Below are 16286 nucleotides of genomic sequence, written 5' to 3' on the forward strand. Positions count from 1 at the left end.
CCACGTAAGTAACTATGTTGAACATATTAAGCTGGTGTACATAACTAACTCCAAACATTACATCTGCAAACTTTTATTTCTGACAAAGGTGAACAGTAGTTCATGCTCACACTCACAGAGTATGTGTTAAAGTAAAAGGACTGGATTCTCTGGTAAGAGTGGTCAACTGACAGCTCTTGACATCTGTGACCTTCCAGTCGTTGTTTTAAGCTACTTTAACCACTTTCAGCAAGTGATGCAACTCTCCCTTTATTTCACCTTGTACGCTGAGTGCTTCTCTCTGACAACCACTTTACTGCTGACAGAAATACTACCCTGCACTGAACTGTACAGCAGTGACAGTCAAAGTTTTTTTTTTAAAACCTTGGAGGATTTTTCACATCATGTTCCTCTGGTGATTGATTTCAGGTATTCAAAGAACATGGCACATAAGCCTATCAGAATTGGAAAAGAAACTGTCGATAAAGGCGGTGTTCATTTCCCATGGCTGCACTGAACAGCTCTGACAGTGACAATCAATGACAATGACAGTGAAGATGACACCTCCTGCGACCCATGCTCCATATTTGGCCTTGATCCACTCAGGGGATTCTTGAAAATGTCAGTGAGCACCCACAGCCTTTTTCCAATATCTGATAAGAAATTGAAAAACTATCTTCATTACAGTAAATAGAGGAGACAGAGCAGCAACCTGTCATATGTTGTAGACAACTCCTATAAGGTCATAATGTTATACAGTAAGAAAACACGTTACCACAGTTTATATACCCAGAGGCTCAGCTTAGGTCTAAAACTGGTGGTTTAGTTAATTACTGTTGGGCTGCCTGGAGCCAGACTAAATTAGATCTCTCTACTCAAGTGTTGCTACTCTGCATACACAAATGAGATACCATAAAAATCAGGAAAAAGTCAGCTGAAGAGAGGCAGCTGATTATATGCTTGTATGATTGCCCAAATAACCTCTCATCTGGTAGAGTTACAACAGCAGATTGTGAAAACATGTCGCCTGCTGATAAAGTGTGTCGAAATATGTTATATTTGATGTTTTTTTGGTCAGTAGATGACTTCTTCTTCATTTCACATTCTGGCAGATGACAATAATCAACAGAATCAAACTAAACATGCTCAAACATTTATATTAGCAACTTCTATGAAGGCGAGGTGAATTGTTTTGTTTCATTGTGTTTTTCTTGCACAGTCCACCACAGCAATATGCTGCTACCGAGCTGGGAATCTGCACTCTGAGAAGTGTGAGAGTGTTTAAAGTGATGTGGTGACTTTAAGGGGAAGCTACCAAACCTTAGTCAAGAGGAATCAGAGGGAAACAAGAAGACGAAACAAAGCCAAAGGACTGGATTTGGAGGAATCAAAGCTGAAAAGACACTGTGGCTCTGCATGTTAGTTACTGATGGCATTTTAAAAAGATGCACTGAAGGCCTTCATTCTTCAGAAGAGAGATGCCACCAAAAACCCTGATGTCTATGAAGCAAGCAGATAGTGAATGCAGAATGCCTGAAGGAAGAAGGTCTTAGTGCAGATATTTAAGGAGGAGGGTGCATCTTAGCCAAGTCGTGATGGGATTAGGAAGGCAGAGGGGTGTTTTTTGTTTGCCAAGCCAAAAACACTGAGCACATCCTGGATGCCAACAACATATTCTATATAAAGACTTTCTCGGCAGAAAGTTCACAGAAGAGGCAGATCTCATAAAGGTCGTGAAGCTGTCCTTTATAACCTCCCTTGACAGGAGGAGCTGCACTACGTCTCAGGCCACTAACAACACCTCAAGCAGTGAAAAGGGATCTTCTCTCATTGGAGCGATTGACTGAACACCAGCCCAAATGTTGTTCATTTGATAATACACTGTCATTGGTTCACCAAACAATCATATTGTTTTCGGATACTTGACATTGTTGAAGTTGTTTAGCTGCCTACTGTGCCCCTGGCAGGATGAAAAGGTGGCGTGGGATTTTTTTGAGTAAACCTGACCTGCACATCGAAAAGTTTGCAGAGCTGTGGTGCTGAAAATAGACTTTCACATTTTTACATCCACGCTCATTATATCATCATAACCCCAAACACACACACTGTAAGCAGATACTTCATCAATACAACAACACACGCGCGACATTTAGAAAAAAGCAGCAAATACAGAAACATAACCGAATACGCTGTAAGTAGCGCAGATGACAGCAGGACACTAAAGAGTGGTGAACATGGTGAGGACTTGTTTGTTTGGTTTAGTTTCTCATGAAGTTACTGAAGTGTGGTCCACGTATCAAGTCTTGTTTTTGTTTTTATGTTATTTTATTTCATACTGTTTCTCTGCTGTTATGCTTGAATGCACTTCACTTGATTTTTTTATGTTCCTCGACCAACTTCATGTGTACGCTGTGAGACTGAAGAATTATAACAATAACTTTTAACAGTATGGGCAGTCTGAGTGCAAAAAAAAATCAATTCAACAAAAAATATGTCAACGTACAAACAAAAGAGCCTGCAGCCAGGCTAGTGAGTCTGTGAGGCTGTTTAGACTAGGGGGTGTCAAGATTCTCTAAATCCACAATTTCATTTGACTTTCGATTTCAAGGTCACAATTGGATTCAATGTTCGATTTAGAAAATTAGGGCTCATTTTGATCATTTTTCAATTGAAATCAATGTCGTGAAACTCATAGTTTAGACACAGTGGTTCTTTGAAATGCTAACATCAGCAGGCTCACATTGATAAGGCACACATCATACAGATTTTCAGGTTTTCTGATAGTTGTTTAAATGTTTCATTCAAAACAACAAACTCATGGTGGGGCTACGTGAAAATTCAGGGATCATCTAGGTCAGTAGGTTTCATCGTTTGGTGACCATGAATGTCTGCACAAGATTTCATGAAAATAGATACTGAGAAATTTGAGTCTGGATCAAAGTGGTGGACTGACCAACCAACACTGCATATATAAAGCATCACCACTTGGCTAAAAACTGAGTAGCTTATAAAACACTTTTTTATATTTACCCTCTTAGTGACAAGCGCCCACATCCTCGGCTTTTACTTGTATTCGAACATCCTTCAACGATGCTTTCTGACTATATGTGAATGTGTAAAACCATGCCAGTGATGGTATCTCACCTTGGGATTGATGACGAGGAAGGTGACCACGCCATGCTCCTTCAGGTAGGAGTCTCGGCTCTGTCCATTGCCAGGCTCCACCTTATATGAGCCCTTCAAGTGCTCCAACGTCACTGAGGAGATGTGGACCCTCCTGAGGACAGATAATGAGAGGTTAAGAGCGTGCGTCATTGTGGTATCAACAGGTCCAATAAACATATTATTTACTTTCCAGCTCTATAACAACACTGACCTGCAATTCTCCTTTGTTGTTACCTTACAAACAGTGACTGATGAGTGATGGGGATGAGAATGTTTTTTTTTTTTTCAGTGGCCATATTTTTCAGATACCTTTCAGCACCATAAGAGGAGACAAACCATTAGCAGCCCAGCGAGACAACGCTGGGGCCCTGGAGAGCTTATTTTCAGTGAAGCACACAACACATATATCCACCAGCCAATTTTCCCATGCTTGTTACAGTGCTGGGGTGGCAAACCTAATGGCCACATAACAAATTTGGAGCTGATCGGTCAAATGAGGTGGCTGTAATTGTCTAAAATTATAATTGAGAAGAATTAGAACGAATGTATCCAATGTTCTGTGTCAGAGTGGAAACTTGTGCTTTTCCGGATGTAAAACAAGTTGGTAATGGAGAAGGAAGAAGTGATTCATATAGTGCACTTGTATATAAATATTTTCAGCTGAGTGTGGTGTGTGTGCTTGTTCTTGGTGCTGCTGCAACACATCAATATGTTGTTCCCTCAGGTGTATTTGGTTTTAAGGGGGTGGTGTACAAGGGTTCAGCCAACATTGATTCTCGATACTGATATGTATATTTTTTTGAGGTTGAACTGGTTTATGATATTTAATGCTGGGTACTTATAAAGCTAACAATTTCACACCGCAGAAGTTAAAAGAGCAAAAAGTATTGAATTTTATTCTTTTTAGGGTGAAAATGCCAGACTGATACACGGACCCCTTCCCTGAAACTCAAGATAATGCTGCTATGATACTGCTGGCCTCTGGGACATGTTCACTTCTACTTCATGGAACTGCAGCAGAGCAGATGGGAATTCACTGACTTGCTAAAGTGCAACTCAACATTAATCACAGAGAGAGCAGAATGTGTTAGTGGATTCCCAGGGCATAACTCCCTGTCTGCTTTACCAACTAAAACTGGCAAGCTTGCAGGTACATCCCTCCAGTTTGCCAACTGCAAAATAATCAGAAGTATTTTCACACCAGCATTGCAACGGCAGTGAGATCAAGTGAATCATTCTTTGCAATGTTGGTTATATCATAACACTGAACAGAGTGTAAAGCCCACTGAGGCAACCCACTGAGCAGGCAACATCTGTGGACGTCCAAAACAGGTTGATATCATGTCCGTCGGGCCAGGCCATGATCTGGACGTCCATGCCAGAATTAGTCGATAAATGACGTTGAGAAAAGACGTCCAGTCAGGCCATAATCTAGACATCCACTGAGATCCAGAATTAGTTGAGAATAGACGTTCATACTGGCTATGATCTGGACGTCCACGGACTGCCAGAATTAGTTGACAAACGACATATAAACGTCCAGAAAAGACAAATAAAAAACTTTCATTCTGGCTCCCCAGAGGACGTCTTTTAGACGTCTTGGATGTCCATAAATGACGTCTAAAAGACGTGATCTAGACCACTCTTTGCTCACTGGGAATGTGATTGTGATTTGGGTTATATGAATAGAATTGATTATTCGATTTACCCTGGCAAACCTCCTGCCTCCATATGGTTGGCTAGTGTTACATCATGTGACCACACATCGTACTGCCACTTCCGTAGGCCAATCACACCACACAGGACATTCCCAGAATGAACACCAACACGCATGTTGATATCGACTCCAGTGGCATCTCGGACCTTCCTGTGAAGAGTACAGAGCAGAATTCATCTTTAAAGGAGAAGTTCACCGATGTGGAGAATGTGCTCATTTACTTTTATAACAAGAGTGAAATTGTTGAGCATAGAGCTGGATTTGGGATGTAGTTAGCTTAGCACAGCATAAAGACTGACGGCAGAGGGAAACAGCTAGCCTGTATGTTTCCAAAGCTAAAATACTTCTGGACACCTCGAAAGCTCAAAAATTAGACATACAACAGGATGACACCCTTGAGATCATCTCCTTTTCAAGTTGGTCCCATTATAATTAAAGGATGAGTTCACCCGCAAATGAAAATTATTGTCAGGTGTTTTAAGTTTTATAGGTCATAAACTTTCTGGAGCTTCACAGCAAAACAGCGTTTCAACATTCTCCAAAACAGCTGAAGTAGATAGGGACTTGTTTTAAAACGTAAAAAACAACTGAAATAAAAATATAAAATGGCTCCATAAGCTCATCCAGCGTAATGCAAGGCAAACTGATTTGAAAAGACGTTACTTAGACCCTTTTAAAAGCCAAAATTGTCACTGCAGTTGCTAAGCTAAAAGCGTCTAAAGTGGGTGCATGGACTCAAATCAGTTTGGGAACTCGGGGGTTCTGGAGACTTGAATTACTGTGGACAAGCTGTATGGAGCCATTTTATGTTTTTTTTTCTTTTCAGTTGTTTTTTACCTTTGAAAAACAAGTACCCATCTACTTCAGCTGTTTACAAGAATGCTGAGAGGCTGTTTTGCTGTGAAGCTCCGAAAATGTTGTATCGACTATGAAACTTCACCTGACTTTACTTCGGCATGGAGGTGAGTAGATAATGACTGAATTTTCTTTTTTGGGAGAACTTTTCCTCACATTTCATTTATTTGTACACAAACCGATCTAAGAATGACAGTTTAGGGTTGTATGTTACAAGCAGGAACTATTTCTTGACAAATCAAGCAAAATGTTGAACATTTAAGTTTTTAAAACTAATGTTCTCTAGTTTTTATCCATTCATAGACTGCCATCAGCAACCAGTAATGTATTTTGTTACAGATGCCAAAATGATTCAGTATTTTCTCCAGAACGGCACTGAAATACAGACTCCGTTTCATCATGTCGGAGGTGGACGACACTGGATAGCATCTTTAATCTGATTGTGATTAAAGGTCAGTCCCGGCAAGCAAACATAAAGGCCTGTAAATGTGTGTGTGTTCATGCATGAGTGAAAGACATCGAGGCAGAGAGAAGGAAGGGGAGGGGGGGGGGGGGCTGAAAGGGAATACTTTTTCATTTGTTTGAAATTTTTATTTGTTCAGTTGGGAGGCTTATCATATTAAATTCACATTGTGTTTACTCTCGAGTTCAAACAGAGCTGAAATCGAGTCTGGCATTCCTTCTGCTCAATCTGTTTGACAGGCGTGTGTTTGTTTGTGTTTGTGTTTGTGAGTGCGTGTGTGTGTGTGTGTGTGTGTGTGTGTGTGTGTGTGTGTGTGTGTGTGTGTGCACGTGCATGTGTGAGAGAGAGACAGAGGGAGAGAGAGGAAGAGAGAGAGATCTGGTATTTTACTTGATGGCCTCACACATATCCAAGCCCATCTTCACGCAGTTCCTGGCGTGGTGAGGGAGCGACTCAGGCAGACCAGACACACAGTAGTAACAATCTCCCAGGATCTTGATTCGCATACATTCATTTTCCTAAAAGAGAGAGAGAGGGGGATTAAGTGAAACATTTATCACCAACCTCCATAATCTGTCCGCATTCATCAATATCTGTACTAACAGTTAACTATTTAATTTATAAAATGCCTGTTCCAGTGCTCTGTGTCACCTCAACACAACCCTCAGGCACACATACACACAACCACATCCATCAAGCCCAAAACCATACACCCACACACCTGACACATTAGCTCTTATTCCACATGTGGGATGTGTAACAGCTCATCGTTGGATAGGGTTTATGTAACGGCAGCTTCGTCAGGCGGAAGGACAGAGCTGCTGGACACGGAGCTGAGAGAGCCTGACTCAACTGTTTAGTAGAGCACCCATGAGACCGCGAGGTACACTCCGACCAGCCCACACGGCTACAACCTGAAGCTGTTAACAAGCACGGCACTCTGGGAAGGTAAGGTACGAAGGCCGACACCGGCCGCAGGACACAGAAAACATTCATTCAAGGCCGTGCTTCATCTGATTGACAGCACAAGAAAGACTGTTGACTCTTCTTGGTTATTTTGTAATCAACTAAACTGTGCACAGTATTCAAATTAGAATTAGACTGTAATAGACATCATATTACATCAGCTGAAAGCACTATTTGAATCAAATCACATAATTTTATGTTCTGAACATCATTAATTCATGCCTTAAAACCAACTGAATTCTTGATGCCGTACTGTAATTTCAGTATGATGCATGTTCTGCATGGCTTCCACAGTCACAAGTGGTTTATTCATCCCAAATATATGGACTGGAATCACACTGAGCCTCACAAGAGAACAAGCTTCTTCTCAAAACCTTAATGTGAAAAAAAGTTTCATTTAAGGTAGTTTAAATGGCAATTGTGGCCTCCCTGAAATTTTAATTAAATGCGAAGCTGTATCTTGTCGTGGTGCAGTATTTGACTGCATTATACAGGAAAGTATTTCCAATATTTTGTCTCTGTCAGTCACATCCTCTACGGAGAGGAATATAAACACTGTACAGCACAGTATATCTCCATCCAATATATGACCACAAGAAAATACAGCCTAATACACAGTAGGGAGTATGAGGGATTACTAAAGGTGGTGGATTTATCGGTTTCATCACCGGTGTCAAGACAAGTTAAGTGTTCTAGCATATTAAAAATAAAGTGTTTCACTGTGGCTGTGATAACATGCAATTAAGGGGCTTAACAAGTACTCATGCAACTAAAGTTTAGTCCAACAACTACTGTTTTCCTCACTAATGCTGACTTCGGTTACACAAGTGGAGGGTAAACAAAGCACCCAATTTCTATGTTGCTGTCTGCAAAACCCAACACAAACTCCTTCATCTACTACCACAATTAGAGGAAGTGGAGCCTGTGGAGTAACTTTAATTTTGATGGAAATGTCCCCACAACAACTGGATAGCAATGTCAAAAAGATACACTTCAAAACTCAAGCTCACGGATGGATCATTACTGCGTTCAAACTTGGAACCTGTGAGTTTTGCCATTGTTTGACTTTACTGTTAATGTAAGCATGTTCGCACAGTCCATAGTTAATGTGGTTACTTTTAAGGGACAGTCAAGAGAAATTGAGTTAACATTAAGCTGATTAAACAACCAGAGTGGCATGTTGTATGTGGAGAACTGTTTGTCACGTTGCTCTTTGTGGAACTGAATCCTGCAACACAAGCTCAGGTGGTTCTGTTGTTGACACGGAAGCTCCTTCTGGTCTCATATCCTTGTCAACATGCCCTGTGTTACACTAACTATTGTACTTTAAATATTTTTTAGGTTTTCTACAAATGCTGTTTAGATTCCTAATCCTACCCCCAGTCTAACCCAGAGAATGACGGCAGGAGTCAAAACTATACATGGAGAAGGTGATGAGGGTCTGCCTAAATGGCCTTTGTCATGACCTTTGCATTTGTTTGGTAGGAGTATTCTTTTTCTTTTTGTAATACAGTCATATAATGCTGTACCGAAAAAATAAATTAAAAGTACAATGATATAAATCTTAGGCCATAGAGCCCACCCCTAGAGAGGACCCTATCCCCCTTGTCAGCAAAGTGACCAGAATGCATCCACCCAGAAAGTGCAGGAGCAGAAGGGTTGTTTAGTTGAATTTGTTAGTCTAGTCTACCTGACTCATTGGTCCTCTATCTGACTGAAGTTTGTGCAAGTTGGAATCAACGGTCCGGATCATGGCTCTGAATTATAAGTTGCTCAACTGTGCTGTGTATTGAGAAATCCATGGCACTGTCCTTGGTGCTTAAATAACAGGCGGATTTGTTGTTCTTTTTCAGTCCAGCCCTTCTGTCAGTTTCGTCTCGGATCTTGGATCAATTAGTAGCGTCTGTGCTGCTGAAAATACATTCCTAGACCAAGCCAATGCTTGAATAAAATATTTTAGGGCAGATATGACTAGAGATATAGTTTTTATTATACATTTTTGGTATAAGGCGTTCTGCAAAAATGTCCTTTGGCAGGTGTTTATGGGTGTGTGTGTGTTTTAATTAGTAGGAGCCCCCAATTATCAGCTCTGTTAAAAATAAAAAAATCATTGACTTCTCTCATCAACACCTCTCTAACACAGAGGCATTTTTCAAGACTATTATCATTTTTTGGAGAATGGGCATCCTCTCTAGGGCCCTTCTGGTTTACACATTTCTATTCATTTCTGCTGTGATTGTTTTCATCTGAAGCACACAGAGTGTCCTTGTGCATGAAATGTGATATACAAATGAATGAATGAATGAATTTGCTTGTTTTGAATTACCTTTGCAATCTGGTCAAATTTGCCGAAGAGCTCATTCAGCATGTGCACAAGTTCACCTGGGGAGCAGTCACTGGCCAGCCTGGTGAAGCCGACAATGTCTGCGTACAAAATGCTGCAGAAAACAAGAAGAAACAGCGAAAAACACCATTCAAATTGTATTCCTGAATAAACAAATCAATTGACCGATTCACTGTCAAAAAGAGCTTTGCAGTTGTACTGTATGATGAGAGAAATAACATTTTATTAGGACCATTTTATTGGTAAAGTATGGATATTGAGTACTTCGGTATTTGATGTAATTGCTTTGAATTAACTTGTATGCAGTGTTGTTTTGCAGCAATGCAATTGCTCTTTGCAACAGAAATGATGTGCGTGTTCTTTGCATATAGAGCGTGGAAGTGAGATCCAATTACAATGGGCCAATTAAGACACATGTAGAGGTTCATTATGATGCTAGGTGTGAACTAACACTTTGTGATTGTAGGTCAGGTTGGCTGCCATCAAAAAGCATCAGTATTTGAGTTGGGAATGAGAGGACCTTTAATGTCAGCTGTAAACAGGGCCAATGCCACCTGTCCTTGGGTGTCAGCTCTTTGTTCTGGAGAGATTGTCCTCTTCACGGTGAGCGAGACAATGTGAGAATTTGTTATTATTGGAAGGATAATAGGCAGATCAACATGAGAACACACACATATGCACACACTCACCCACACACACACCTGGTGCCTGTATAGCAGAGACACATTTTCTCCTGTGAAGCTCCAGCATAATGGGTTTTTCGAGGACAATCTATGGAGAGGCTCTTATGGTTAGCCTGGATTTGTGACTATGATTATCACCAGTATAGAGGAGGGTGCCATCGAGAACAGAGGACAAAGACTCCTCATCGTTTGGCAAAGTGACCTCAGAGCACAAAGGAGGTGGATTAACTCTCAATTGAATTTGGCCATGGTAATGAAAGGGAATAAGAAGACGGGATGTAGAGATGATGAAGTGAAAAAGGAGAGGAGGGTAGAAGAAGAAAAATGGGTGATGACAGAGGATGAAAAGTATAGGAGCAATCCTATACTATAGGAGCAAATGTGAGAGCAGGCAGAGAGGGGAGGAGAAAAGAAGATGAGGGGCGGACAGGATGGTATAGGAGCAATCAAACGCTAAGATGAGAGGGGAAAATAATAACCTTTATAAAGTGGAGGAAGGCACAGATAAAGGATTCTCACCTGACATTAGTGTGCCGTTGCACATAGAGGTTGTGGAAGTTGTTGGTGCTCTCAGTTCGACCAAAGTTGGGTCCCTGCAACCTCTGGATGATCTCGGCTTTCATCACCCTGGCTATGTGAGCCGGCAGTAAGGATAAGAGTAATCGCTCCTGGAGACAGAAGGAGGGGGTAAAGGAAGGGATGAGGGCCAAGATTAGGAGGAGTCAAGAAACTCCAATGTAAGACTGAGAGACAACTATGTGGCCATGTTGTAAACATTAGAAAAATGAATGAATCTTTGAACTAACAGGCAAGCTGAGCTATGTTTTTGGGTAACACTTGATATAAGGGAACACATATTAACCATTAACCAGCTGCTTTTTAATATGCATATTGTCATGGTTTTGGTTTGTGGTCAGTTATATCCTGTTTTTATTTTGTAGTTATATCCTCCTATATCTTGTTGTCTCTTTCTTCTTCCTGCCCAGCTGTGTTCACAGTGTTCATTTTCCCTCCTGTGCTCCTCCCCAGCCTGATTGTCCCCCACATAAGCCTCGTTAGCAGTGCCCTGTTCCCAGTGTTTCTCCAACTGCACCTCATCCCCGCATTGGTTAGTTTGTATTTAAGCCTGTGTTGTTCCCTCACTCTGTGTTGGTTCGCCTGTTCTCATCCTCCCGTCAATCCTGTTGTTATCCTGTTTTCGTCTACACGTCGCCTGTGCTCCTGTGCCTGTTCCCCGGTCCTTGTGCATCCCCTGCATTCTTGATTTGTTCTTAATGGTTTTCTGCTTTTGTATTTTCCCTTGCCTGCCTTTTTGTTTGCAAGTTTGTGTCGCTTGCCATTTTATTGTTTGCACTTTTAGATTTTGGATTTCAGCTAAGTAAAGCTTGCCTTTTGTTTTACTACCTGCCTGCCAGTGTGTCTTGCGTTTGGGTCTTTTCTGTGTACTTGTGACACATATTAGTTATTAATGCCTTATTCTGCAAGACCATATTCTACAATGACTAGGCCATTAACCAAGAGTTTTCCCCCATTCACCTCCTAATTACTGCTGATTGACTGTGAGTAAGGAAGTTGTTGTACACGAATTACGATCTAAATATGTTTTGCTCAGCGTGGACCTTATACGGTGGTAGCCATTCTCTCTAAATAACACTTAATAAATGTAGTTTATTCTCACATAACAAAACACAAAACTACAAGTGTTAGTAATGTGCAAATAACTCTCAGTGAAGTCTTTCTAATTCAGAATATTCTCACTCAATATGACGTCTTGCTCAGAACTGATTCACTAGTTAATTAGTATCAAACAGCTAGGGAGCTATGAGCAAGACTCACAATATACTTATGTGGGAGAAATTTATGATCATGGAAGATTGTTTGGCTCTGTGATTCAAACGAATGTTTAATTTGTGTGTTGACATGGGGAAGAAATGTTACTTTGAGCTTTTAGTGTGACTGTGTCCATGTACACATGCTGTGCCAAGATCTTCATTGTCGACAGAAATGTGTTTAAATTAAATGTATATATTTCAATAAAGAACAACTGAGGCTCATCCAATTTATAATGTTCTTACTTGCTTACTTCTTCACTTATTATGACTGCAATTCTCCAAATATTAGGAAATGCTTTTGCACGTTCAAACTATTTGTTGGGCTATATGTAGAACTTGTGCAGAAAATTTAAAAAATGTTGCTTTGTAAGATGTTATTTTGAGCAGCAGAAATCCAGGTTATTCTGTCCTGTTCTGATCTATACTTATATAATCCATTCTGTTCTGTTCTGTAATACATTATATCATCTAACCATTGTTGTACGCAGCTAATATTTAACCTAGTAAATTGATTTTTTACATCCCATTAATGATGGTTCATTGGTGCTCATTTCTCAGCAATGAGTAAGCTGAAGTACATTAGAGTGATTGAGGCAGATACATTTTCTTCATTTTCGAATTTGAAGTAATGCAGAGGGAAGAAATAGAGCAAGTGCTGTAAATATGTAGATCCATGTTAAGCTTAAAGAAAACATTCTTGTTAGGTACATTTACAAAAAAACAATTTCTGATGTTGAGCCCCGTGAAGTGTAGTGTTGCAAACTTTTTACTGGTGCTCTCAACCTGCCTCACGATACTTCAGTTTGCAATTTGCATTTTAGCCTTTTAACCACTTGCAGGGGTGAGGAACAAATGTTGCTTTCAAAAATGGGTGTATAACCAGTATTTCATCATTTACTTGTATCGGATATGCTGTCAATGAAATCTGTAAACTGTGATTTAGTTGTTCTGTTCCGTACAGACGACATCTATTGCATGTCTGTCCGTCCTAGGAGCGGGTTCCCTCCTCTGTGGCTCTTCCTGAGGTTTCTTCCATCTTTTTTACCCCTGCCAAAAGGGTTTTCTTCCAATATGGCAAGTTTTTCCTCACTCGAATCATGGGTCTAAGGACAGTGGATGATATTTATTGTACAGATTGTAAAGCCCACTGAGGCAATGTGATTATGATTTTGGGCTATATAAATGCAATCGACTTGATGTAATTTGATTTGAACCCAGCGGACAAGATAACCAGTTTGTAAACACTGCTGCACATCTCCATCTACAGGAACGTCTCGTACTTAAAAAGTGAAATTTCTTGTGGTTGAAACACACTGAGGTGGCTTTATGCAACAAATAGTCTCTTTAACATGTCTACCTTAGTTGATTTCCCTCTCTTTTTGTAGTCCACCATTGTTGCTGTAAAATGTGACATCAAAGTTTGATGGTTGCTGTTAATGTTTCAGAAAGCTGACATATAAGTTCACTGATGGTATAGCAGCAGTGGGAATATCTGAAACATACCATTGTATAATATGGTCAGTTAGCTGGAGGGATAACAAAAATGGAGAACCAGAGATGCACTATCCATCACGCATAGCTGTTGTGTAACCGTGCATGTTGTGGGTTTTTGTGTGTTTTAATTTAGCACCATCCACTGGACAGAGGATTGTTTGAGGGCGATTTTGGTTTGCGTGTGTGTGCCTGAGTGTTTGGGCTTGTGTGTGGGTGTGTGTGTGTGTGCATATTAGACAGAGTGACTAGCTGCCTGAGGGGGTGTGACTCATAAATGCGGCTCACAGCAGAGAGGGTCATTACATTGTTCACACACCACAGGCTCATTTCCTAAAACACAGCAGCAAATTAAGTAGAGAGAGGAGTTGGGGGGGTGGGGTTGGGTTGCACTAAAAATAGTAACCCACACCACCCGTACTTATTTACTTATTCAGCACAGAGGCAATATGAACACTCCACTGTGAGCGTACAGAGGGGTTATAATAGCCTGGAGAGATGTGGGTTTATTAATCATGTTTTTGATTAATAAACTCAAGTGATCTGTATTTGGCTATTGACTGAGATTTGGCATTGTTTAGTATGCACTGGCATTTGAAAGCATCGTGACACACACGCACACACACACACACACACACACACACACACACACACACACACACACACTCACAAAGACCGGTGCAGGTGCTGAGAAATATTCACCACTGAACATATCCAACATGAAAATTGTTGCTATAAGTAATACATAATGTTCAGATAACATCAGATTTGTCACGTATCAGATTGTTTTGCCAACCTGTAGAATAAATGATGTACATACATACTAAAATTAATTTCTGAGATAATAATACATTCTAAATATGTGTATTTGCATGTAACGGGGGATTTGTAATATTTCAACAGACATTAAATTAAAAATGATAAATTATGCGTGTCACCATTGGCAAGGTAATACTTCAAATTTCACAATTCAAAAATAATCATAGCTAATACCCACTGAGTGGACAATTATTTATTAATGTGAAATTTCGTGCCATTTGCCTGGTCGAAAAGAATGGTTAATGTCAGGGCAAAGACGCTAATGTCAAGCAAATGTCACTGCATAATGCCTCTTTAGACATGACTGACTTACCAACTCCTCATCCCTGACAAAACTGATAAGTTAAATATTTTGGCAATAAAACAAAATGAGTTTGAATTTCATTCAGGCTCACATCCAGTGCTATCCAGGCTCTGAGAGAGAGGTGGAACAAGATGAGTCTACAGCCAAGCTAGTTGTTCAGTCAGGCTGTACCCCTGACTGGAAAAAGGTAATAGATTTTAAACATAACAATATAGTGAACCCAAAGATGGCGCTCATTCAGTCCAATGAGAATAGCTCAACTGGGGCGTACACTCAAAAAAGTTTTCAAAATTTGTTCTGCTCACAAGTTCCTGCTCTGTGCATAGACTTTAAATTGTGATGAATCTATAATTCATGCATGATAAAGATGGATGATTTGATTCCTCAAAAGTGAAACCAAAATATCTTTATCGGCCCCTGGTGGCTGGCTGCAGTGTAGGCCATAAACTCTGCGCCCTCTGCGTTAGCAGAAGGGACATTGGCCAAACTAAAAACTCAAATAAATCATTCCCTATGATGCTTTCTGTCATTTTAGGTCATTCTTGTCATGCTCATGTATTCTTAAGTGTTCATTCTTCTGATAGGTTTTGTTTTAAATCTTTATTTGATGCTAATGTATGGGCGGGAGTTTCGACACCAAGGCTCAAACACCCAAATGGCATCACCATCGCATCAACAGCAGTGCTCTTATCCAGAAAATGAAGACACATCTTCCATCTTTATGTACAGCCTTTGTGCTTTATGCTAACTGCTAATGTCAACATGCTAACTTACTCACAATGACCAGGCTAACACTACAAAAAATGTTTACCAAGTTCAACATAGTTTAGTGTGTTAGCATGCTAACATACTCACACTGACTATGAACTGACTATTGTAAATGAAATACTTGAGGACCTGGAGATGGTGCTACACGAGGAGTCAGTTCCTCACTTCTTTCCGGGGGACACCTTTACCAAATTTTAAAGCAATCCATCTATTAGTTATTGATTCATTTCAGTCAAGACCAAAGCCATCCTGAGAGCTAAAGAACAATGGAGTGTTCGCACTGTAATCGAACGTCACATACAGTTCTAACTAAGGTGTTAAGATTGTCGTTGGCTACATTCAGATCAGTCTGGTTGTGTGTGTACCTGTTGGTGCTTCTCAAACTCCAGTTTAATGGGGGACTTGATGCAGTTGCAGGTGTCCTGATAAGTCTGTTTGAGAGCCAGGTCCATCAGGTGTTTGTGGTATGCCCCGGCAAGGTTTCCACAGGTGAAGATGATCACATTGGCTAAGATCTGCCACATACACCACATGCACACACAAATAATAAGGCATTAAAATAATGTCAGGAGGTGACGCATGTTCCAGATATGCCTGTACGTGTAATCATCCCACTATCTGCCTGCTTCCACTTAAGTCTACATTATTACCTCGTAAAAGCAGACCACAGCACACACTTGGACTGCGCTTTTACAACACCATGTCAACCTCGGGCTCTTTAAAATGCGTCCTTGCATATCAATAGGTTGTCCTTCGTGCTGTATCCAAGGGCAATGAATGTCTTATATCTCATATTTTATTGCTGGTGTGCTTTTCCACTGAGCATATGTGTGTGTGTGTGTGTGTGTGTGTGTGTGTGTGTGTGTGAGTGAGAAGAGGGCATTGTGGTTTGAGTGTTAT

At 40.5% G+C, this 16286-nt stretch overlaps 1 protein-coding gene across 5 annotated transcripts in view; it reads right to left on the bottom strand.

The window, feature by feature from the left end:
- adcy2b (adenylate cyclase 2b (brain)) overlaps positions 1–16286 on the bottom strand; it is a 56444-nt gene that overhangs the window by 18593 nt on the left and 21565 nt on the right. For 4 of the 5 annotated variants that reach the window (XM_084379456.1, XM_084379454.1, XM_084379452.1 and 1 more), the window contains 6 exons: positions 15752–15901; positions 10692–10840; positions 9472–9583; positions 6570–6697; positions 4853–5011; positions 3124–3256 (listed from right to left, as the gene is read on the bottom strand). In XM_084379456.1, coding sequence (XP_084235582.1) covers positions 3124–3256; positions 4853–5011; positions 6570–6697; positions 9472–9583; positions 10692–10840; positions 15752–15901 — 831 coding nt within the window. The remainder of the gene's footprint in view (positions 1–3123; positions 3257–4852; positions 5012–6569; positions 6698–9471; positions 9584–10691; positions 10841–15751; positions 15902–16286) is intronic. The other variant, XM_084379455.1, reaches the window with a different exon arrangement.

Source organism: Pagrus pagrus, assembly GCF_965226575.1.
Source record: "Pagrus pagrus genome assembly, chromosome: 17".
Taxonomy (NCBI): Eukaryota; Metazoa; Chordata; class Actinopteri; order Spariformes; family Sparidae; genus Pagrus; species Pagrus pagrus.